Source organism: Salmo salar, chromosome ssa28, assembly GCF_905237065.1.
Source record: "Salmo salar chromosome ssa28, Ssal_v3.1, whole genome shotgun sequence".
Classification (NCBI taxonomy): Eukaryota; Metazoa; Chordata; class Actinopteri; order Salmoniformes; family Salmonidae; genus Salmo; species Salmo salar.
The window spans coordinates 29,336,209-29,362,063 of NC_059469.1; the positions used below are offsets into that span (position 1 = coordinate 29,336,209).

The window sequence follows — 25,855 nt, forward strand, 5'->3', positions numbered from 1 at the left end:
CAAATGGCACCCCTATTATAGGACCCTATCAAATCTGCCATGCGGAGAACGCAGACAGAATCATGGAATTCAGACATTAAAACGGAATTCAATAATATTCAAAAATGTATTGAACTTAGTAGGAAATCAACTAAATATATTGAATTTATTAGAAAATCTATGAATTTGCCCAAGATTATCATAAGAGATTAACAAAATGCATCATTGATTCCTATTTTCCTTCCAACTTTCTGAAGAGGCAATGCGGTAATGCCCCTCTGTGTGTGCCTACTTTATGTAGCCGTTAGCCAGCTGATCCGACGCGCTTGCTTACAGCTGCACTAGGATCGGACAGGCTTCCTGTGTAGATTAAGACACAGAGGAGCTGGCATGAGATATGGCTCGGAAAACGTACCTCAATCAAGGGGTGAGAAATGCGGGGTACTTCGAATTGTCCCATTATCCCAACTGTTACACCGAGAAGATTGAACGACTGCTAGTCTTTAAGTAAACTGCAGTGTCTTAATCTACACAGGAAGCCTGGCCAACCCTAGTGCAGCTGTACGCAAGCGGGTCGGATCTGCTGGCTAGTAGCCTTTAGTGATGATGCCAATGATAACCTTCAACAATGAAATGTTAACTACAAAGTAGTCTATGTGGACCTGACAGAACGATATTATGATTATTTGCATTAATGCAGTGGCGATTTGTTTATCAAACTCTGCAATCACATGTGCACTACAGAAACACTACTAACCAAACAAGTAACTTGCTGGTGCACACTTGAATTAAAGCGCATCTACATCCAAAAATGAACATTTCTTATATTTTTCCCAAACCTCAAAATAGGTCTCCTGATGTGGTTTAAGTATTGTTGTGGACTTAGAACAGACAATGTTGGGGTTAAAAAAGTGTGATTTTGAGAGTGAAAACCTGAAAACTAAATGGAGAAAATGGAATTTGGGGAAAAGAATGTATGGAATTAGGCAAAAAATAAAACATTTACATAAGAACCTACTATTCTCCGGTCTATAAAGTTGAATAGGGTTCCATTTGAGATGAAGACAATAACTTGCACGCTGTTCAAACTCCAGCCTGTGAGTAAGGAGTAAGTGGTGCCCATTCAGTGTACCTGCAGTATAACCCAGTGTCCTTCTCTAGCTGCCATGTTCAGAGCAGCCTCGGCCACCACCTCCTGGCCCTGACCCAGAGACACGTTGTGGAACTTCCCGTTGTCAAAGGTGAAACCCATCTTCTTACCTGGACCAAATGACAGGATGGCAGGTTAGACATGAAACAGATAGGGTTCAAGGTCCTACAGCAAGTGTGTGTGTGCGTGCGTGTACAGACCTAGAGCTTCCACATCTTTGAGGGGGTCGACTCCCGGGGAGAGGATGAAGAACATGGGAGTAGACGAGCTGCTCTCCTCAAATGATACGGCGAACTCCACGCTCCTCCCCTCCACGTACTTTGTACCCATCTTCTCCTCCACAAAGGTACTACAACACACAGAACAAACACTCAACATTACCAGAACAAACATCTGCTTCCTTTACACTGGTGTGTGTGTCTTGTACCTGACTGCGTAGGATATCCGGTCCGGTCTCATACACCTCATCATGCAGAGTTTCTGGAGGCCCGTTTTGTTCTTCCACTCCTGAGGAAACTTTTCCTTCTCCGGAGCCTCCGACTCAACAAACTTCTTCCAGCGCTTTGCAGATCCCTCCATGTCCCGGTCCAGGTTCTTAAACTCATCAAACTCCGACAGGGCCTGACACACACACACACACACACACATACACAAACCTCTATTACTCAGCTCTGCAGGTGGATAGTGTGTGTCAGTAGAGTGTGTGTGTGTGTGTGATTGTCGGTACACTCTCAGAAATAAAGGTGTACAAACGCTTGTCACTGTAGTGGTACGTAATTTGTACCTTTAGTTATAGGTACATCAATGTACCCTTGCCTTTTTAGGGTACCATCACATTGACAAGGTCATTTGTTCCTTTTAAGTGGCAAAAAGGTTTTGGGGTGTTGTTTTAACACTGTAGGGTGTAAAGCCTTTTTGCAAATTTCCCAGGGTGTCTTTCAAGTAAATCTGAGTTATTACCAGTACCACCCATGACTGTTTTTGCTAGTGACAGAGACATGGTTTTATCATTGAAATTAAACTCTTTATGACAACACATTACATACAGGTAACTGCCAAAATAATGGAAACACTTCAGTAAATGAGGGACACAAAGTATATTGAAAGCAGGTGCTTCCACACAAGTGTGGTTCCTGAGTTAATTAAGCAATTAACATCCCATCATCCCACATGAAATACTAAAGTTTACTATAGAATACTACAGTAATTACTATAGAATTCTATAGCAATCTGTAGTATACTATAGTAAATACTGCAGTCAGCAAAAACACTACACTTTTTAAAATATAGTAAATACTACAGTATTTAATTTGCATATACCATGCCCATTCCCCTCCCCCATTTCACAATTTGTGCCACCGATAAGTGAGAAAGCTAAATGCCAAGTAAATGCCAAGTATATATTGTATTCCCAACAGGTTATAGAAAAGAGCAGAAGCTCTGAACTATCTGTTCAGACCCCAGTACAACCTACCTACCTACCTACCTACCTACAGACTGGAAAATGTACTCTTTTAGTATTTCTCCAGTAGGTTTCCTGAAGGAGAAAGCCCACTTATATGTCAAAGATAATAAAACAAGAACACTATAGTAAATACTACAGTAATGTCTGCAAAAATACTACAGTACACTACAATCCGCAAAAACACTACATGAATTACTATAGTATATACTTCAGTTATCTTACTACAGTAGTTATACTATAATTAACTGTAAATACTACAGTATTAAAAAACTATACAGTGAATCCTACAGTAAATTCCACAAAAACACTACAGTAAATACTATCTAATTAATACCATTGTATACTATAGTATTTTTTAATTTGGGATGCTTAGGGGCATGTACAAAAATGTTGGGCAGGCCATTATTTTGGCAACCATAGCCATGTCCCCATTGGATAAAAATGCCCCAACCCACAGGGCACGAATGGTCACTGAATAGTTGATTGCTCCATGCTTGATTGTTCATCTTGATCATAATAGATTCATCAAGTATATGGTTTGGCTACGTGTATTAATCTACACGCAGCCAGAGACAGTAGCAGCAGCATCGCCCTTGCAAAAAAAAAACCCGCTAGAGATTGGCAAGTGAAACGCACACTGGGCACTTTGATTGGACCAGCAAACTATCAATCAAAACAGGGGTGAGCTAGCAACAGATTGTTGATTTGCTGTACAGCTATAGTTTCCGGTGAAGCGCAAACGTCAAATTGTAGTGAGAGGATTGCCATAATAAATAAATATGCAGCTCCAAAAAAAATTGGTGATCAAGAATATGAACTGTTTACTTTGCAAGCTCACCAGCAATGGTGGCAACAATTACTAGCATAGGTCTAATGGTCTTTTGGTATGTAACAATTGCTTAATATTGATCATTTACTTATGAAGCTTGTATTTGGAATGTGTTGTTAAAATGAAATATTACTGTGGCGAAGAGGCGCTGCTCTTCACGTGCAGTCTCCATACTCCTGCCAGTAGTTTTTTTTCTTCCTCTTGTTGAAATAAAATATTTGCTGTTGCTTTCACACGTTTAAATGCATAGGCCCTATGTGGTAAATCTATATTCCATCTAATACTACAATAATTGCTAGCGTTTCATCATTCCATTGCCTTACTGTAACACGTAGACATTTCTGTTTCTTGTTTGATAGGCCTACGATACATTTTCATTTTATAGCCAACCATTTCTTACCCTGCTCACAGTGGGCGTGATGTTTATAGTGCACATGAACATTCGCAAGACTCATGAGGTAGAAGTTATGTTTATTTAATTCAATATATAGTTTCATTTGTTCATGTTTCCCGGGTTATGGCAGAGTTGCGCGTGTCTGTCCAATGTCTGTCATTTTTGTTGCGCCTTAGTGCGCATACAAATAGGCGACATGGCCTGCGCTCCACGCTTTGGAGTCAGAACGTTGAATAAGATCAAATGATTGTTCCATGTATGCATGGTGTTGGAATATCATTAATAATAATTACGTCTAAGTAAGACCAACGTAGCAATGGATGTGGACATTTCCTTTAACATTGTAGAACCATTTTATTGGTTATAATTGCCAATTGGGTAATTGTATGGTCCTGGGAGCCAAGTACTTATTATATAGGCCTACTTGTTTGAGCTCCTGTTAGACAAATTCTATTTGGTTTCTCAGATAGGGCAGTTTAAGCCTGATACAGAGGCTATTCCCCATGTATATTTTGTATGATATGGTGCTTTCACCATTGGATCACCAAGACCTGTAAATAAATGTACACTCTGAGCTCGTCAACCTGCCTTGCCTTCTGGTGCTACAAGGTCTATATTTTACAATTACATAGGCTGCTAACAAAAATATGTTGTAGACAAAATAATGAAAAGGGCTGTCCTGTAGCCTCGATAGACAAAGATTTGTAGTTGAACAAGTCGTTGCATGTATACATACAGTTGAAGTCTGAAGTTTACATACACCTTAGCCAAATACATTTAAACTCAGTTTTTCACAATTCCTGACATTTAATCACATTCCCAGTGGGTCAGAAGTTTACATACACTCAATTAGTATTTGGTAGCATTGCCTTTAAATTGTTTAACTTGAGTCAAACGTTTCGGGTTAGCCTTCCACAAGCTTCCCACAATAAGTTGGGTGAATTTTGGCCCATTCCTCCTGACAGAGCTAGTGTAACTGAGTCAGGTTTGTAGGCCTCCTTGCTCGCACATGCTTTTTCAGTTCTGCCCACAAATTTTCTATAGGATTGATGTCAGGGCTTTGTGATGGCCACTCCAACACCTTGACTTTGTTGTCTTTAAGCCATTTTGCCAGAACTTTGGAAGTATGCTTGGGGTCATTGTCCATTTGGAATACCCATTTGCGACCAAGCTTTAACTTCCTGACTGATGTCTTGAGATGTTGCTTCAATATATCCACATAATTTCCCTCCCTCATGATGCCATCTATTTTGTGAAGAGCACCTGTCTCTCCTGCAGCAAAGCACCCCCACAACATGATGCTGCCACCCCCGTGCTCCCCCTTTTTCCTCCAAACATAACGATGGTCATTATGGCCAAACAGTTCTATTTTTGTTTCATTAGACCAGAGGACATTTCTCCAAACAGTACGATCTTTGTCCCCATGTGCAGTTGCAAACCGTAGTCTACTTTTTTTATGCCGATTTTGGAGCAGTGGCTTCTTCCTTGCTGAGTGGCCTTTCAGGTTATGTCGATATAGGACTCATTTTACTGTGGATATAGATACTTTTGTACCCGTTTCCTCCAGCATCTTCACAAGGTCCTTTGCTGTTGTTCTGGGATTGATTTGCACTTTTTGCACCAAAGTACGTTCATCTCCAGGAGACAGAACGCGTCTCCTTCCTGAGCGGTATGACGGCTGCGTGGTCTCATGGTGTTAATACTTGCGGACTATTGTTTGTACAGATGAACGTGGTACCTTCAGGCGTTTGGAAATTGCTCCCAAAGATGAACCAGACTTGTGAAGGTCTAAAAAAAAATTCTGAGGTCTTGGCTGATTAATTTTGATTTTCCCATGATGTCAAGCAAAGAGGCACTGAGTTTGAAGGTAGGCCCTGAAATACATCCACAGGTACACCTCCAATTGACTCAAATTATGTCAATTAGCCTATCAGAAGCTTCTAAAGCCATGACATCATTTTCTGGAATTTTCCAAGCTGTTTAAAAGCACAGACAACTTAGTGTATATAAACTTCTGACTCACTGGAATTGTGATACAGTGAATTATAAGTGAAATAATCTGTCTGTAAACAATTGTAAAAATGACTTGTGTCATTCACAAAGTAGATGTCCTAACCGACTTGCCAAAACTATAGTTTGTTAACAAGAAATTTGTGGAGTGGATGAAAAAAGAGTTTTAATGACTCCAACCTAAGTGTATGTAAACTTCTGACTTGAACTGTATATATCTTTTTTTTTACTTTTTACTTTTTACTTGACTTGAAAAGTTGTGACTTGACTTACTCTTAGAATGCACGACTTTGACTCGAGTCTTGATCGGTTCTACTTGGGACCCGACTTGAGACTTGCTTGTGACTCAAATAATAGTGACTTGGTCCCACCTCTGGCAATAAGTCCAACTTCTAACAGCTTGGATTAGTTTAGAAAAATGTATGTTATTTGTCTTTGTGTAAAAAAAAAAATAATCAAAAGGCACTCGCACGTCTGAGCTATCTTTTTTGCAGGTGCATGGTAACAGTTGAATAAGATGAGAAAAAAGCAGGAACCCGCACACTGCTCTTTAAGAAGCTTTACGTATCGGCCTCACGGCCTTCGTCAGAGCTTTTGAGGCCGATACGTAAAGCTTATTAAAGAGCAGTGATACTATCAAGAGCAGTGTGCGGGTTCCTTCTTTGTTCTCATTTATCTTTGTGTAGCATAAGATCAATCAATGTGCATGCAAAAATACACATTGAAACAAACAATTCTAAAAAATAAACTTGCAACAGAGCATGCTGGGAAATATACTGCTCAAAAAAATAAAGGGAACACTAAAATAACATATCCTAGATCTGAATGAATGAAATAATCTTATTAAATACTTTTTTCTTTACATAGTTGAATGTGCTGACAACAAAATCACACAAAAATAATCAATGGAAATCCAATTTATCAACCCATGGAGGTCTGGATTTGGAGTCACACTCAAAATTAAAGTGGAAAACCACATTACAGGCTGATCCAACTTTGATGTAATGTCCTTAAAACAAGTCAAAATGAGGCTCAGTAGTGTGTGTGGCCTCCACGTGCCTGTATGACCTCCCTACAACGCCTGGACATGCTCCTGATGAGGTGGCGGATGGTCTCCTGAGGGATCTCCTCCCAGACCTGGACTAAAGCATCCGCCAACTCCTGGACAGTCTGTGGTGCAACGTGGTGTTGGTGGATGGAGCGAGACATGATGTCCCAGATATGCTCAATTGGATTCAGGTCTGGGGAACGGGCGGGCCAGTCCATAGCATTAATGCCTTCCTCTTGCAGGAACTGCTGACATACTCCAGCCACATGAGGTCTAGCATTGTCTTGCATTAGGAGGAACCCAGGGCCAACCGCACCAGCATATGGTCTCACAAGGGGTCTGAGGATCTCATCTCGGTACCTAATGGCAGTCAGGCTACCTCTGGCGAGCACATGGAGGGCTGTGCAGCCCCCCAAAAAATGCCACCCTACACCATGACTGACCCACCGCCAAACCGGTCATCCTGGAGGATGTTGCAGGCAGCAGAACGTTCTCCACGGCGTCTCCAGACTCTGTCACGTCTGTCACGTGCTCAGTGTGAACCTGCTTTCATCTGTGAAGAGCACAGGGCGCCAGTGGCGAATTTGCCAATCTTGGTGTTCTCTGGCAAATGCAAAACGTCCTGCACGGTGTTGGGCTGTAAGCACAACCCCCACCTGTGGACGTCGGGCCCTCATACCACCCTCATGGAGTCTGTTTCTGACCGTTTGAGCAGACACATGCACATTTGTGGCCTGCTGGAGGTCATTTTGCAGGGCTCTGGCAGTGCTCCTCCTGCTCCTCCTTGCACAAAGGCGGAGGTAGCGGTCCTGCTGCTGGGTTGTTGCCCTCCTACGGCCTCCTCCATGTCTCCTGATGTACTGGCCTGTCTCCTGGTAGCGCCTCCATGCTCTGGACACTACGCTGACAGACACAGCAAACCTTCTTGCCACAGGTCGCATTGAAGTCCCATCCTGGATGAGCTGCACTACCTGAGCCACTTGTGTGGGTTGTAGACCCCATCTCATGCTACCACTAGAGTGAAAGCACCGCCAGCATTCAAAAGTGACCAAAACATCAGCCAGGAAGCATAGGAACTGAGAAGTGGTCTGTGGTCCACACCTGCAGAACCACTCCTTTATTGGGGGTGTCTTGCTAATTGCCTATAATTTCCACCTGTTGTGTATTCCATTTGCACAACAGCATGTGAAATTTATTGTCAATCAGAGTTGCTTCCTAAGTGGACAGTTTGATTTCACAAAAGTGTGATTGACTTGGAGTTACATTGTGTTGTTTAAGTGTTCCCTTTATTTTTTTGACCAGTGTATTATAATGATGGGTGAGGCATTTGAGTGTGTGTGATGACTGTACCTTTATATTCAAAATATACCATTATAATAGATTATCCGCACATGTACCCTAAAAGGTACCGCACAGTACCATGTGAGATTATATGTGTACCTCTGAAAGGACATTATGCAAATGTTGATATTTTTGTACCCCTGGTTACAATACTGTACCCTAACCATACTCTTTCTTCTGAGAGTGTAGAGTATGTGTGCGTGTGTGTTTGGGCTGTGCCCACCTTGATGCCACCCCAGCCCTGGTTGGCCAGGAAGTCGACCGGAGAGCTCAGGCCAGCTTTGTACGGGAACCTCAGGAGGAAGTCCAGCTCAGTAGGGTTGATCTCCTTCTTCATCAGCAAGATCTACTCACACACACATATATGAATAGTATTCTCATCCACCAAGCAGAAATGTTCTACGTAAGTATATGGGCCTATGTGTGTCACCAAATGTCACTTTGATTCTGTAAGTTCCTATTTTGTCAAAAGTCATTCTGTCTGTGTCCCAAACGGTACCCTATTCCCTATTTAGTGCTCTACTTTTGACCAGGGCTCATAGGGCACCCTATTCACTAGTCTGTCTGGTGTGTTTTCTGACCTGGAATGCGACCTGAGCGATGAAGGTAAGCTTGTCCCTCTCAAACAGACTGCGGTTGGTGTACATGAACACAGAGTAGGTGATCTGGTCTATCAGGTTGTTCACTCTGTGTTTCACCTCGTCCGCCGGCTCTGTAAGCATGATGGCCACCTCAAACACAACACTGAAGGCCTACACACACAGACAGACACACACACACAAAACCAAGTTTTCATAAAATATTATTAGTTCTGAGGTTGATAATAAAGTCATGAGTATTGAGAGTGTGATTCTAAAGTCCTGTGGAGTGTTACCTTGAGGGAGAACTGGTAGATGGGGTTGATTTTGTTCAGGTCGTTGAGGATAAAGTAGAGCAGAGCAGCTCGTATCGACGCAGGTCTGTAGTTCTCTCTGGCCTCGTTGATCTTAACCTCTGTTATCTTTGCTTCGCGCACCTGAAGGCCACAAACCCAAACACTCTCCACTCACCTTCACACCATAATAGACCATCATTAGAGAAAGTGTGTTTGTGTGTGTGTCTACCTTCTCCTCGATCTCGGTGGCGGTTGCTTTGGTGATTTCCAGGTTCTCTACAAGGGCGGTGTCTCCCAAAAAGTTGCCGGAGGCGGCCGAGAGGCGAGCCAACAGGGAGTCCTCCAGCTGCTTCAGCACAATCTTAAAGTTGTTTTGCTGCTTGGTCAGCTCAGCCTATATACACATCACAGAGCAACGGGGACGGGTTAGTCACAGCACCCGGAGTAGAGTAAAGGTGCCCTTAGATGATGATCTTGGGTCCGTTTTGCATTTTCCCCACTAATGGTTAAAATGGTTGGGGAATGTAGAAGCTGATCCTAGCTCAAGTTGTGTGGTTCCCAACACTTCACCCCGGAGCCACACCACCTACCACTCATCCTGAAGAAATACACTTGAAGACAGGGGAACTGACTTTTTTGTTGTTGTCACAAACCAGATCAATTTTATTGGATATCATTTTTCATTGATTGATTTGGCTTGCCCTCTCTCTACACACACACAAATGGTTCTACAGTGCCAAATAAAGGTTATTTGGCTTGTAACCATAGCGGATCCCTTTTGGGGTGCTATATAGAACCCTTATTTGAAGGTACTATAAAGAACCATGCTCATAAGGTTCTCAAATAAACCTTTATGGTGCTATAAAGAACCCTTTCCTAAGCGACAAAGAATCATTAAAAAGGTTCTAAATAGCAAAGGGTTCTTTATCTTTATGGAAAATGGTTCTATAAATAACCTTTCTCGATCTCAAAGGTTCTACAAAGAACCTTTTGAAGAACCATACAGGGTTTTTTATTCTGGTGAGCCATATTAAATTGTTAAAATTCCATAGGTGTATTATTGTGTTAGTTGAATCAGGTGTGCTAGCCCTGCCATGGCTGGGGGTCCCTGAGGAGAACTGAGAACCACTGATTAAGTCAACAGTTCTCAATTGACACAAAGCCTTCGTTACAAGCCATAGTCATATTTAACTGATGGATGCTACTGAATGTAAATGCAATATATTAAAATGTAAACGTAATAGATGAAGGCAAGCCTAGAAAATGTCTCTGTTTTTTTCTGTGTTGAGTCAGTACACAATCATTTAGTTCTATTTGTCTTATTTTAAATGTATTTAATTCTGTCCTTGCTGTTCTTGTTTATTCATGTTCTGTATTATGTCATGTTTTGTGTAGACCACAGTAAAAGTAGCAGCTGCTTTGCAACAGCTAATGGGGATCCTAATCAAAATACCAAATACCAAACATTTAATGACATAACACAACAGATTAGATAAACTGGAATGACACTCTCACCCACAGTTGCATAAAGTTAGCTGTGAGCAAACCAAGCCCCTATATTTTAATTCTTTTTTATTTATTTCACCTTTATTTAACCAGGTAGGCCAGTTGAGAACATGTTCTCAATTACAACTGCGACCTGGTAAAGATAAAGCAAAGCAGTGCGACAAAAAACAACACAGAGTTACACATGGGATAAACAAAAGTAGTCAATAACAATAGAAAAAATCTATATACAGTGTGTGCAAATGGAGTAAGGAGGTAAGGCAATAAATAGGCCATAGTAGCGAAGTAATTGTAATTTAGCAAATTACCACTGGAGTGATAGATGTGCAGATGATGTGCAAGTAGAAATACTGGTGTGTGGGCTGTGTACAGATGGGCTGTGTACAGCTGCAGCGATCGGTGAGCTGCTCAGATAGCTGATGATTAAAGTTACTGAGGGAGATATAAGTCTCCAACTTCAGCGATTTTTGCAATTCGTTCCAGTCATTGGCGGCAGAGAACTGGAAGGAAAGGCGGCCAAAGGAGGTGTTGGCTTTGGGGATGACCAGTGAGATATACCTGCTGGGGCGCGTGCGACGGGTGGGTGTTGTTATGGTGACCAGTGAGCTGAGATAAGGCGGAGCTTTACCTAGCAAAGACTTATAGATGACCTGGAGCCAGTGGGTCTGACGACGAATATGTGGCGAGGGCTAGCAGACGAGAGCATACAGGTCGCAGTGGTGGGTGGTATATGGGGCTTTGGTGACAAAATGGATGGCACTGTGATAGACTGCATCCAGCTTGTTGAGTAGAGTGTTGGAGGCTATTTTGTAAATGCCATCGCCGAAGTCGAGGATCGGAAGGATAGTCAGTTTTACGAGGGTATGTTTGGCAGCGTCAGTAAAGGAGGCTTTGTTGCGAAATAGGAAGCCGATTCTAGATTTAATTTTGGATTGGAGATGCTTAATATGAGTCTGGAAGGAGAGTTTACAGTCTAGCCAGACACCTAGGTATTTGTAGTTGTCCACATATTCTAAGTCAGAACCATCCAGAGTAGTGATACTGGACGGGCGGGCAGTGACCGGTTGAAGACCATGCATTTAGTTTTTACTAGCGTTTAAGAGCAGTTGGAGGCCACGGAAGGAGTGTTTTATGGCATTGAAACTCGTTTGGAGGTTTGTTAACACAGTGTCCAAAGAAGGGCCAGATGTATACAGAATGATGTTGTCTGCGTAGAGGTGGATCAAGGAATCACCCGCAGCAAGAGCGACATCATTGATATATACAGAGAAAAGAGTCTCCCCGAGAATTGAACACTGTGTTACCCCCATAGAGACTGCCAGAGGTCCGGACAACAGGCCCTCCGATTTGACACACTGAACTCTATCTGAGAAGTAGTTGGTGAACCAGGCGAGGCAGTCATATTTGAGAAACCAAGGCTGTTGAGTCTGCCGATAAGAATACGGTGATTGACAGAGTCAAAGCCTTGGCTAGGTCGATGAAGACGGATGCACAGTACTGTCTTTTATCGATGGCGGTTATGATAGTACCTTGAGCGTGGCTGAGGTGCACCCATGACCAGCTCAGAAACCGGATTACACAGCGGAGAAGGTATGGTGGGATTTGAAATGGTCAGTGATCTGTTTGTTAACTTGGCTTTCGAAGACTTTGGAAAGGCAGGGCAGGATGAATATAGGTCTGTAACAGTTTGGGTCTAGAGTGTCACCCTCTTTGAAGAGGGAGATGACCGCGGCAGCTTTCCAATCTTTAGGAATCTCGGACGAAACGAAAGAGAAGTTGAACAGACTAGTAATAGGTGTCGCAACAATGGCGGCGGATAATTTTAGAAAGAGGGGGGCCAGATTGTCTAGCCCAGCTGATTTGTACGGGTCCAGGTTTTGCAGCTTTTTCAGAACATCTGCTATCTGGATTTGGGTGAAGGAGAAGCTAAGGCCATACAAATTTGACTTGATATATAACAGATGGGTTTTATGGAGTTGGTCCCCCCCTTTGCTGCTATAACAGCCTCCACCCTTCTTTGAAGACTTTCCACTAGATGTTGGAACATTGCTGCCAGGGACTTGAATCCATTCAGCCACAAGAGCGTTAGTGAGGTCAGGCACTGATGTTGGGCGATTAGGCCTGGCTCGCAGTCGGCGTTCCAATTCATCACAAAGGTGTTCACTGGGGTTGAGGTCAGGGCTCTGTGCAGGCCAGTCAAGTTCTTCCACACCGATCTCTGAAAACCATTTCTGTATGGACTTCGCTTTGTGCACAGGGGCATTGTCATGCTGAAATAGGAAAGGGCCTTCCCCAAACTGTTGCCACAATGTTAGAAGCTGTAGTTTACGCTTTCAGTACTAGATGAATTCTCTGACCCTTTGATTGGGTGGACAATATGTCAGTTCATGCTGCAAGAGCTCTGAAGGTTGGAGAATGTCCTCCAGAAGTTAGCATAATTACTGTGTACTATGGAAGGGGTTGAGAACCATGTAGGCAGTATAACGTATCCGGTATTGATGCATGGACCGGTTTAGATTTTTTACTTTACCTTCTATACCGGTATTTTAATGTTTGGTTTGTTAAATGTGATACGCCATGTGTAATGTCAATGTTTATAGTGTACTTCGCTACTTCAGTCATCTCTTTCCACACAGACCTAGCCACGCCCCCTGTCACTCAAGGAGCGCATTAGATGCTCCTCAACCAGGAGACACTTGTTAAGTCTGCATGATCAATGCAGCACATGCAAAAATCTTGATAACAATGCTGTTTTCACTTTGCTTCTTAATATAAATCCACTAGCGTTCTACAATGACACCAGTAGCTTGTGTTTCTTACATCAGCAAACAGCTAGTTTGTCTTTTCTTAGCAAGTTGCCCTAAATCTTGTGAGACACAAAATGTTAGCCGCTAATACTAATAGCTAGCTAGCTAATAAATGTACTGAGTAAGAACAAACGTAGCTAGCTAATACAGCCTGATAATACCAGTGATGGTGAACACCTAAATCAGCATGTTGTTTATGCAACAGTATCTTCTAAATCAAAGAGGAATATCCAAAGCAAGAATATGTTAGCTACACGAAGTTGCTAAGAGAAAGCATGCAATGTAGCCAAAGCTTATATGGTCCCCTAGGAAACACTTATCAAAACTTGAGTTCCTGCCCTGTCACAATAACGCCTACCTGGCATTTTAGTTCATCTCAAACAACACTGTATTCAAAGTGCTCACTATTATATTCTAACTATAGAATTGGAATAGTCATTCTATTTCCATGATTCCAACAGTTTTGCTCGAATTCGCAAGTCAAATTGCAATTGCAACATTTGGTTAAAAATAAATCCTAGATTATTTGCCCATATTGTGCAGCGCTATGTGGCAGTGTGGAAATTATCTCAATTGAGCAGTGGTGTAAAGTATTTAAGTAAAAATACATTCAAGTACTACTTCAGTAGTAGGAGTTGATGGGAAAATTGGAGGAGAAAACTATGAGAGAGCTGCTGTGTTGGCGTTTTAGGCACGACATTCGCCTTATGGAGCGTGTCTTAAAATTGATGTCACCTGAGTCAGCTCTCCATACTTGTCCTGAGGTGCGTGCTAGCCGTCTGGTGAAGACAGTACCAGGCCCACGCACCAGGCCTCCAGTGCGTCAGCCCAGTCCAGCTCGTCCTACTCCTGCTACTCGCACTAGCCCTGAGGTGCGTGTATCCAGTCTGGCATCTCCAGTACCAGTCCAACGCACCAGGCTTCCAGTGCGTCAGCCCAGTCCAACTCGTCCTGTTCCTGCTCCCCGCACTAGCCTTGGGGTGCGTGTCTCCAGTCTGGTACCTCCACTACCAGCCCCACGCATCAGGCTTTCAGTGCGCAGTCCCCGTCCAGAGCGATCCGACGACAGTAACCCGTCCAGAGCTTCCGACGACAGTGCCCCGTCCAGAGCTTCCGGCGACAGTGCCCCGTCCAGAGCTTCCGGCGACAGTGCCCCATCCAGAGACGGCCCACAGTCCGGAACCGAGTGAGACGGCCCACAGTCCAGAACCGAGTGAGACGGCCCACAGTCCGGAACCGAGTGAGACGGCCCACAGTCCGGAACCGAGTGAGACGGCCCACAGTCCGGAACCGAGTGAGACGGCCCACAGTCCGGAGCTCCCAGAGTCGGCCCACAGTCCGGAGCTCCCAGAGTCGGCCCACAGCGGCGTGCCTCAGCCCGAGGTCTACAGCGACGTGGCTCAGCCGGAGGTCTACAGCGACGTGCCTCTGCCCGAGGTCTACAGCGGGGGTGGACAGGTTAGGTGGTGGACTCAGGCCAGAGCCTGAGCCACCTCCACAGTAGGAGGATTGGGGAGGGGGGGGTGTAGCACGGGAACCGTCGGTGACGGCAGCCACCCTCCCTTCCCTCCCTTTAGTTTGGGGGGGTTTATTTTGTGTTTATTTTTGTGTGAGGTGCATCCGGGGTCTGCACCTTTTGGGGGGGGTACTGTCACGTCTTGACCAGTATAAGGGGTTATTGGTTATTGTAGTTTGGTCAGGACGTGGCAGGGGGTATTTGATTTATGTGGTTCGGGGTTTAATGGGATATGTATTTATGTAAGAGGGGTGTTTGATTTATGTGTTCCGGGGTTTTTGGGTAATGTTCTTGTTTTGTATTTCTATGGTTTTCTATGTTGTGTATTTCTTTGTTGGCCTGGTATGGCTCTCAATCAGGAACAGCTGTACATCGTTGTTGCTGATTGAGAGTCATACTTAGGTAGCCCTGTTTCACCTGTCCCTTTGTGGGAAGTTGTTGTTTGCATAGCTGTATGTGTAGCCTGCAATCCTGTTCGTTCGATCGATCGTTTTTCTTGTTTTGTTTGTGTTCAATAAAAGTAATTATGAGCACTCGACCCGCTGCGCCTTGGTCCATTACGTACGACGACCGTTACACTAGATATGATTTATTCTCTAAATGTCAAGCATACTTTTACAACCTTTTGTTTTGAGTAAACATTTCAATTCCTCCCTTCCCCAAAACACGTGTTCATATTGGACTGTAAATTGTGCATTCCTGCATTATACTTACGCTAAAATGTTTATTCTATTCTACTAAGCAATTTTCTTTATGTTCGTATTCTTATATTTTATTATTTCTTATTGTTGTAGCATTGTCAAGAAGGTACCTGCAAGTAAGCATGTCGTTGGACAGTGTATCCCTATACGACTAATGTGCAATGTCCACCAGATGCATATGTGTTTTGCCCAATGCCTAGCCCGCATTTTCCATACTTGATGCACATGTGCTTTGCTTTTCAACTAGCTAAAAGCTAGCTAGTTGGAGTCTGTGTGTGTACTTCTGTTTGTGCCAGCGCACTGTAAAGCAACGCGCAGGAGTTGAACGTATTGAACGCATGCGGTACACAGAACGCACCGCAGCCTAGTGCCGCACCCCCAATGTAGCGTTGTGGACTGCTCCATTGACAATCAATGACTACCGCCGAAACGCAGAGATTGATGCATTTGGCGGACATGAGGCGTAATAAAAACGTGAGTATGCAGTTATTGCGCCTTGCAGTGGTCACGTGTCCTTGCAGGCCACTTTATAGTTTACCGTCTATGTTTGCATAGAATAACTTGTATTGTGTAGCAGTGTAGACACTGCAGCTGTATTCTGCTTTTTAATTCATGTTCTCTTATACTGCATTATGTGTTTTGTAATAGATGTAATAGAAGCCTATTACATACAGCATATAATTTTAAGTCAGTATTGTGTTCACATCTGTCTGAAGCCTTATTTCCTTACGTTAACACTGGATACTGTAGTAAGCTAAGCTGATTCAGCCTTTCTATTGAATGCATCTCACATTCATAATTGCATATTATTGTGTACTATAATCAGTGGTGTAGTACTATTTTTGTAGTTGAGGGAGCACAAAAAAAAGTAATTGACGTCATAATTTCCTCAACCAAACGTTGTACCGACAGATGTAGCCTACCAATATAGAATATGGCTAAAATACACCCTCCAATTGCAATGTCTGCCTATGCCCACACATATTGTCTCAATAACTTTTAATATCCTAAGACACTAAGTTAGGCACACCTAATTTCAAAATAGGCCATCATCACTGTCAATCACTTTTGACTGTTTTTACCCAAACTGCATGCCAATCATTTGATTGAATTCAATCAGTTTCATAGGAATGTGCAATTAAATGTTCTTGAATTATCTTCTTGAATTATGTTTTGATGTATGGGTTCATTGTCATTTGTAAGGGACTGGTCCAAATTCACATGACAATTGCTAGTTAGCTAGCCAGCTAATTAGCCTTGTGAGAGTACTTGACACCTTTCACTGAAGGTTAGTGCTATCTGGGATCCTTGGGATGTCCCTATGCGAAACCTTAATCCCTTACCATTTTAAATGTCAACTTCAATGGGGAGAGAGGGAGGGATAGCAAGGACCGTTCACTGAGGCAACGCATGGGGGCAAGACAATTACCAGAATTTAATGGCTAGAGCCCTACAATCGCTGAAAACATAGCTAAATACCAATACATTGAATATGTGTCCTTTGTCGTTGTTTTCCTGCTAGCTAGCCTGAGGCAGCTCATTCTTCAGGGCCTTGGCATATTTTGCTGGAATCAGTGCAGTTTATGCTCCTTTCACTAGTGTTACTCACAATTTTTTGTTAGGGGGCCACTTTGGGTTGAAACAATCATTCAGAGGGCCACACAGATTTTTGTTTTGTTGTACTTTTTCTTCCAATATTATCAATTATCAATTGAGAGCAAATTCAGAGCAATAGAGCACATGCAATTGATTTGATGTTGTCACGTATACTCCCTCTCTGGCCTCTAGGTCATCAGGCTGCTGATTATACCGCACACCTGTCTCACCTGGACTCCATCACCTTCTTGATTATCTTCCCTATATCTGTCACTCCCCTTGGTTCTCTCCTCAGGTGTTATTGACTCTTTTCATGTTGGTGCATTGTTTGTGTTTTGTGTTTATATTATTTATTAAAAACACTCCCTCCCTAAACTTGCTTCCCGACTCTCAGTGCACTCGTTACAGAATAACACCTCACCTAAGGGAAGCATCAGGGAGTGTTTTTTGTATTTCATTTTTTGTGTCAGAGCAATGACGTCTGGTCCGGGAACTGCTACAGGCTCTCATGCCTTAGCCGGATCGCCAGGCTCCCCTGCCTCAGCCGGATCGCCGAGCTATCATGCCTCAGCCAGATCGCCAGGCTACCCTGCCTCAGCCGACTCGTCAGGATTTCATGCCTCCGCCGGATCGCCAGGCTCCCCTGATTCCACTGGCTCTTCAGGTTCTCATGCCTCAACCAGATCGCCAGGCTCCCCTGCCTCAACCAATCTGTCAGGTTCCCGCGCCCCAGCTGACTCGACAAGTTCCCACGCCTCAGCTGGCGTGACAGGTTCTCGAACATCAGCAGGGGTGACTGGTCCGCTTCTGATCCCCGGGTTCGTTTGGAGCCGGGCGTCGGGGAGGGGGTACTGTTACGAATACTCCCTCTCCGGCCTCTAGGTCAGCAGGCTGCTGATTATCCTGCACACCTGTCACCATCGTCTCGAGCACCTGGGCCTCATGACACTCACCTGGACTCCATCACCTCCTTGATTATCTTCCCTATATCTGTCACTCCCCTTGGTTCTCTCCTCAGGTGTTATTGACTCTGTTTTCTTGTGGATCCGTTGTTTGTGTTTTGTTTATTTTATTTATTACAAGGGTATCTGCAGGTTCCATCAAGTTGAATTTAATAATTTTTTAATGCCACTTGAAATGCAATTTAATACTAATTTTGAGGCCAATGCTCATTCCGTGCGTCTCAGTATCTTAAATCCATATCAAATCAAATCTCTTGGTTGTAAAATACACAGCTGAGAAATAAAAAATATACCTGCACAAACCTGAGAACATCCTCTCTTCAACTGTGTCAAGTATTATTACACAGGATAGCTGTGTTTTCTTATAGCTAGAATCAGGAGAAAAAAAAAAGAAAAAAAAAAAGTGGCTTGCTCATTATCACTGCAGCATGCCCCAGTGAAACAGGCACATGGGCAGGACAGACACATTTCATTATAGGAATTATGAAGATAATGCACTATACTGTTTCACCCAATTTATTTTCTTATTTTTTTTGCCCCTTTTTCTCCCCAATTTCGTGATATCTGATTGGTAGTTACAGTCTTGTCCCATCACTGCAACTCCTGTACGGACTCGGGAGATGCGAAGGTCGAGAGCCATGCATCCTCCGAAACACAACCCTGCCAAGATGCCCTGCTTTTGACACATTGCTCGCTTAACCCGGAAGCGAGCAATGTGTCGGTGTGTCGGAAGAAAAACCGTACAATTGGCGACCGAGTCAGCGCGCATGCGCCCGGCCCGCCACAACAGTCGCTAGAGTGCGATGGGACAAGGAAATCCCGTCTGGATTAACCTTCCCCGAACGCGGACGATGCTGGGCCAATTGTGCGTCGCCTCATGGGTCTACCGGTCGCGGCCGGCTGCCACACAGCCCGGGACCAAACCCGGATTTGTAGTCACGCCTCAAGAACTGCAGTGCCTTAGACCGCTGCGCCACTCGGGAGGCCCGACCAAATCATTTAATAGCTAAATAGTTAACTAGCAAGCTAACGAGTGAACTAACTACCCTAGCAACAAGCAATGTTTCGAATTGGCTATCTATTTTGTAGCCTACCTTACTCTCTGATCTGGCAACAGCAGACTTGCAGTGGCCCATGCACACACAGAGTTGTAGGCTACATGTGGGAGCTCTCTAGCATCTTGAAAATGCGCCTCGGTAGGAGTAGGCTATGATTTTATGTTTATTTTTTTCCCTTCAGATTTTGTCATGGTGTCAACAATTAAGCAGCTGCACAACATAGCGGAAACACTGTATTCATCTCCGGTCGCATTTTTTAAGACCATGGAAAACTGAATTTAGGACAAGACGGCCCAAGTCCATAACAAACCGTTTTGAGGACAGCCGTTTTCTGTCTGTTGCTGTTCTGGTTAAGTTGGATTTGGCCTGCTCAAAGTGCGCTTCGAAGTTAGACCGAAAGAGCTCGCCACCCAGCATGGCCTCCGCCATAGCCTACAGTTCTTCATTCTTCTCCCCACCGCCAGAGAGAAGACAGGGAACAAACCACCATTTACCTAACTCTAGGCTGCTATACATATTTATTTGGTTTGTCATTCTATAATTTTTCATGGAATTTGAGTGGTTATTTAATATATTTGATTTAGAATACTTTTTCCAGAAATAGTTGCCACCTCTAGGTATTCTCAAATTGGAAAAAGTAAGGGAGCGCCGCTCCCCCACGCTCTACACCCCTACCTATAATATGTCTTCTACAGGTGTAGACAACTAAAAGACATTGTGATTGGATTGTGATTAGATGTTCCCGACCACGTCCGGAAGTAGTCAGACAGGCATTGTGAGATATCTTAGGCTGCGTTTATACAGGCAGCCAAATTGACATTTTTTTTTTTTAAAGATCTGATGTGATTGGTCAAAAGACCAATTAGTGTAAAAAAATATCAGAATTGGGCTGCCCGTATAAATGCAGGCTTACAAGTGTGGAAGAATACCTTTTAAATAATTTGCATACAGGGAGGATATCTGGTCACAATGTGGACACAGTGGACGGATAAGAGACATTTTACTACCATGTGTAGATGCAACAGCTACAATCAGAATGTAGATCCGATCAGAACAAAGGACGCATGCTAGCTCTAGGTATAAAAAAAAAGGCTTTTTGTCACCTTGAGCTCTTCCAGGTCTGGCCGTTCCTTAGCGACCACGGCGGCTAGCAGCTGGTCCTCCAGCCCGTCTCTGGTAACCAGGAAGTTGATGAGTGTACACTGAGCCTGCATCTCAGGCTTGTAGTGAGGGTTGAAGTACTTAGTGTGCAGGATGAGACGGAAGCTAGGGCTGTACTCTACCTCCTTGTCTCCTATCCGGATGTACCTGCCAGACAGAATGCATGAGAAAGACTGAAGGACAATTCTTTTTTTATTGGACAGCAAAGAAATATAATACATTTTAGGTGTGGCCCTCCGGACCTCAGTGAAGACCGAATGTGGTCCGCAAGGAAAATTAGTTTGACACCCCTGCCCTATGTGGAGTCATTGTGTGTGTCCGAAATGGCACCGTATTCCTAAGCAGTGGACTATTTTTGACTGGTCAAAATAATATATATCGCACTACTACCTGGTCAAAAGTAGTGCACTAAATAGGGAATATGGGATGCAGACATTGTGAGGAGTCATAGTGGCCCAGGGAGGGGTGTCAGAGGGCTGTAAGTGGTATATAGAGGCGATGATGTGGTGACTTACTTGCCCTTCTTGATGGTGTTCCTGCCCAGTAAAGGGTCCAGGACGGGTTCTACATTCTCACTGATGTTCTCTATCAGCAGAGTGTCTCCGTTAGACACAGCGCTCTCGATGCTGTCCAGGTACCTGCACACACACACACACAGGATAGGTAGTATATCAATGCCTGGTCTACAAGACCACACACTGGCTACTCTATCTGGACTGTGTGTGAGAAGGACTGACCCTTTCTGTCCCAGCCGGATGACTTTGAGGTTGTCTCCGTATTTCCTTTTGATCCACTTGATTCCCTGGAGCTGGGCATCCACGATGAGCGGCCAGCGCTCCGTGTTGCACAGGATAGTGGCGTTCTCAATGGACATGCGGTCACTAGGCAAGCCCTGGTTGCTCCAGGCAGCGATGTCTGCGTCATCTGTCAGCAACATCAGGGGGTCCAGCCCCTCTGTGATCGGGATGGGGACCTGGGAGAAGGAGGAGTGGAACAGGAGATTACTACAGTATACTACATCTGCATCACTTTGCTGGTTAGCAAATGTTTAATTGATAACACACTCATGCAAGTCAATCTCCTTTCAGGTGATTAAGTCATGTTGAACTGATTTATCATTCTATTCATTCAGTGACCCGGGTCTGACTGTGATGTTTCTGTTACTGACGTATGGTTTGTGTGCTGAGCCAGGAGTGTGTGGTGTACCTTGAACTCTCTGAAGTAGTGTTAGGAGTACCTTGAACTCTCTGAGGTACTGTTAGGAGTGTGTGGTGTACCTTGAACTCTCTGAGGTAGTGTTAGGAGTGTGTGGTGAACCTTGAACTCTCTGAGGTAGTGTTAGGAGTGTGTGGTGTACCTTGAGCTCTCTGAGGTAGTGTTAGGAGTGTGTGGTGTACCTTGAGCTCTTTGAGGTAGTGTTACGAGTGAACCTTGAACTCTCTTAGGTAGTGTTAGGAGTGTGTGGTGTACCTTGAGCTCTTTGAGGTAGTGTTACGAGTGAACCTTGAACTCTCTGAGGTAGTGTTAGGAGTGTGTGGTGAACCTTGAACTCTCTGCGGTAGTGTTAGGAGTGTGTGGTGTACCTTGAACTCTGAGGTAGTGTTAGGAGTGTGTGGTGTACCTTGAGCTCTCTTAGGTAGTGTTAGGAGTGTGTCATGTACCTTGAGCTCTTTGAGGTAGTGTTACGAGTGAACCTTGAACTCTCTGAGGTAGTGTTAGGAGTGTGTGGTGTACCTTGAGCTCTCTTAGGTAGTGTTAGGAGTGTGTGGTGTACCTTGAACTCTCTGAGGTAGTGTTAGGAGTGTGTGGTGTACCTTGAGCTCTCTGAGGTAGTGCTAGGGGTGTTTGGTGTGTGGTGTACCTTGAGCTATTTGAGGTAGTGTTAGGAGTGTGTGGTGTACCTTGAACTCTCTGAGGTAGTGTTAGGAGTGTGTGGTGTACCTTGAACTCTCTGAGGTAGTGTTAGGAGTGTGTGGTGTGTGGTGTACCTTGAGCTCTTTTAGGTAGTGTTAGGAGTGTGTGGTGTACCTTGAGCTCTTTGAGGTAGGGCAGCCAGTACTTGTCCATGAGTTCAATGCGGTACTTCTTGGTGAAGTAGCCCACGTAGGAGACGAAGGCAGAGATGAGCATGACGTCACCACTCAGAGTCTTCTCCTGGATCTTAAACTGGGCCACCGACTCTGACCAACGCACCTTCTCTGAGGCCAGACCTCCCACCAGCCTGCCAGAGAGAGAAACACAGTCACACCACATGTGTCAATATGACAGTTATCAAAGATGGTAGACTAAATCTTATTAAATCAAAGATATAATTTCAAATTCAAAAAATATTAAAATATCATCTCTATACTTAAACTGAATCAAATGTTCAAAGACACAGTTTGAATTTAACCAGGAAGGCACAGGCAGTGAGTGTCATCCCGTGTCTGTGGTTGTGTTTTGTTGTGCTGTGCTGTACTGTACTGTACTGTAGCTGCACGTCACCTGTTGGCCAGGGAGATGGTCTGATTGGTGGCGTCTGCTTCCTGTTGACACCTCAGCTTGTCCGATGTGGCCTTCTCAAACTCCGACGTCAGTTTGGCCAGGTTAGCATTCAGTTGCTAAATACAAGACAACAACATCCCTCTTTCATGGATAATAAGACCGGGAGGGTGAGAATAGAAAGACAGCAACAAGGCACATTTCTGTTTCACAATGGAATTATTCCATTCTACACTGTAAGTTTATGTCAACTTGAGGCAAATCAAGGAAACCAGCTGCAATATGATTTCTAGTTCACTCAACTTTGTGTAAGAACATTTCTGCTAACATACATTCCTGAGTTGTCTCAACACATTTGTCAAAGTTGAGTAAACTAGAAATCGTATTGCAGCTGATTGCCTTGATTTTTTAAGTTGACTCAACATTTGATTTCTAGTCCTCTCAACTTAACAATGCAAGGATATCATCAGCTGAATTATTTAAGCTCCATGGACCAATGTAGCGAATTCGATGGGTAGCCCCGACCTGGTCCAGCAACTGTCAAACCAATACCTTAGCCATTACGCCAACAGGTCTGAAGTTGGATGAACTATAATAAATATTTTTATGTTGCGGGTCTCAGCAAACTAAACTCTATTGTGGGATCAACTCAGCTATTTGTGTTGCAAAGGATTTCAAATTCAACTCACATTGAGCAAAAATCGAATAAAATACAATTCTATTTGTCATCCAGTTTATTATCCAATGATTGCTCGTTGGTTAATAGGACTGATGGTAGAGGCGGGTTACCCACTCGCCGTCGGATTCTTATAAGGCACCCCGACCTATGACCCCTATATCTCCGTCTCTTCTTCATGCGAATGACAGGGATTTGGGCCTTGTCCAGTGTCTGGAGTAAATCCTTTGCTTTTGACTCGTTAAATAGAAAATCTTCATCCAGTACAAGGTGAGTAATCGCTGTTCTGATATCCATAAGCTTTTTTCGGCCATAAGAGATGGTGGCAGAAACAGTATATACAAAATAAGTTACAAATAACGTGAAAAAACACACACAATAGCATAATTGGTTAGGAGCCCATAAAATGGCAGCCATCTCCTCCAGAGCCATTAATCATTGGGTTAGTGGAGTATTCCATGTCATCTCAACAATTTCCCAATTTGAAGTCTAGCCAACTTGAATATTTAAGCTACATGGACTTTTATAAGTAGATTTTGTTTTTTTTACACTGTGTTCTGTTATGTAGTAGGTTGTTCAGTGTTAGCACACAGTTAGGCAACAAACTCTACCAGGTTACACTTCCACACTCCATCCCCCAGGTGGCAACACCAACCATGTCCAAGTGCTGTGCTAGAAGGAAGCCTTGAAAAGCACACCAGGTGCTGCCAATTAAGGTGATTGTCAGTAAGATGCCTTTTTGTATTTTTCCCTTTTTGTACATATTTATTTAGTCACCATATGAACAAATAATCCACTTGGACTGGCCGACCACTAGGTCAAGAGGGAGCTGGCCCTGGACTTAAAGAGCAACTCCGCCACTTTTCAACCTCATATTCATTATCACCAGCACCAAACCAGTGTTAATCTATGTGAAAATGGTGCATTTCTACGTATTGTAGAAAAATATACACTGCTCAAAAAAATAAAGGGAACACTAAAATAACACATCCTAGATCTGAATGAATGAAATAATCTTATTAAATATTTTTTTCTTTACATAGTTGAATGTGCTGACAACAACATCACACAAAAAGAATCAATGGAAATCAAATTTATCAACCCATGGAGGTATGGATTTGGAGTCACACTCAAAATTAAAGTGGAAAACCACACTACAGGCTGATCCAACTTTGATGTAATGTCCTTAAAACAAGTCAAAATGAGGCTCAGTAGTGTGTGTGGCCTCCACGTGCCTGTATGACCTCCCTACAACGCCTGGGCATGCTCCTGATGAGGTGGCGGATGGTCTCCTGAGGGATCTCCTCCCAGACCTGGACTAAAGCATCCGCCAACTCCTGGACAGTCTGTGGTGCAGCGTGGCGTTGGTGGATGGAGCGAGACATGATGTCCCAGATGTGCTCAATTGGATTCAGATCTGGGGAAAGGGCGGGCCAGTCCATAGCATCAATGCCTTCCTCTTGCAGGAACTGCTGACACACTCCAGCCACATGAGGTCTAGCATTGTCTTGCATTAGGAGGAACCCAGGCCAACCGCACCAGCATATGGTCTCACAAGGGGTCTGAGGATCTCATCTCGGTACCTAATGGCAGTCAGGCTACCTCTGGCGAGCACATGGAGGGCTGTGCGGCCCCCCAAAGAAATGCCACCCCACACCATGACTGACCCACCGCCAAACCGGTCATGCTGGAGGATGTTGCAGGCAGCAGAATGTTCTCCACGGCGTCTCCAGACTCTGTCACGTCTGTCACATGTGCTCAGTGTGAACCTGCTTTCATCTGTGAAGAGCACAGGGCGCCAGTGGCGAATTTGCCAATCTTGTTCTCTGGCAAATGCCAAACGTCCTGCACGGTGTTGGGCTGTAAGCACAACCCCCACCTGTGGACGTCGGGCCCTCATACCACCCTCATGGAGTCTGTTTCTGACCGTTTGAGCATACACATGCACATTTGTGGCCTGCTGGAGGTCATTTTGCAGGGCTCTGGCAGTGCTCCTCCTGCTCCTCCTTGCACAAAGGTGGAGGTAGCGGTCCTGCTGCTGGGTTGTTGCCCTCCTACGGCCTCCTCCACGTCTCCTGATGTACTGGCCTGTCTCCTGGTAGCGCCTCCATGCTCTGGACACTACGCTGACAGACACAGCAAACCTTCTTGCCACAGCTCGCATTGATGTGCCATCCTGGATGAGCTGCACTACCTGAGCCACTTGTGTGGGTTGTAGACTCCGTCTCATGCTACCACTAGAGTGAAAGCACCGCCAGCATTCAAAAGTTACCAAAACATCAGCCAGGAAGCATAGGAACT

General features: G+C 44.2%; 1 protein-coding gene and 1 non-coding gene across 3 annotated transcripts in view; one reads left to right on the plus strand and one right to left on the minus strand.

Annotated features, from left to right (window-relative positions):
• LOC106589834 (dynein axonemal heavy chain 17) overlaps nucleotides 1–25,855 on the minus strand; it is a 111,978-nt gene that overhangs the window by 12,542 nt on the left and 73,581 nt on the right. For both annotated transcript variants that reach the window (XM_014180222.2, XM_014180221.2), the window contains exons 58-69: nucleotides 22,882–22,997; nucleotides 22,426–22,618; nucleotides 21,135–21,370; nucleotides 20,913–21,035; nucleotides 20,340–20,544; nucleotides 9,320–9,484; nucleotides 9,091–9,231; nucleotides 8,798–8,968; nucleotides 8,440–8,562; nucleotides 1,557–1,750; nucleotides 1,330–1,478; nucleotides 1,112–1,239 (exon numbers count right to left, since the gene is read on the minus strand). In XM_014180222.2, coding sequence (XP_014035697.2) covers nucleotides 1,112–1,239; nucleotides 1,330–1,478; nucleotides 1,557–1,750; nucleotides 8,440–8,562; nucleotides 8,798–8,968; nucleotides 9,091–9,231; nucleotides 9,320–9,484; nucleotides 20,340–20,544; nucleotides 20,913–21,035; nucleotides 21,135–21,370; nucleotides 22,426–22,618; nucleotides 22,882–22,997 — 1,944 coding nt within the window. The remainder of the gene's footprint in view (nucleotides 1–1,111; nucleotides 1,240–1,329; nucleotides 1,479–1,556; nucleotides 1,751–8,439; nucleotides 8,563–8,797; nucleotides 8,969–9,090; nucleotides 9,232–9,319; nucleotides 9,485–20,339; nucleotides 20,545–20,912; nucleotides 21,036–21,134; nucleotides 21,371–22,425; nucleotides 22,619–22,881; nucleotides 22,998–25,855) is intronic.
• Nucleotides 2,632–2,684, plus strand: LOC123731485 (U7 small nuclear RNA). Its single transcript, XR_006762638.1, has one exon. It is a non-coding gene; the product is annotated as a U7 small nuclear RNA (small nuclear RNA).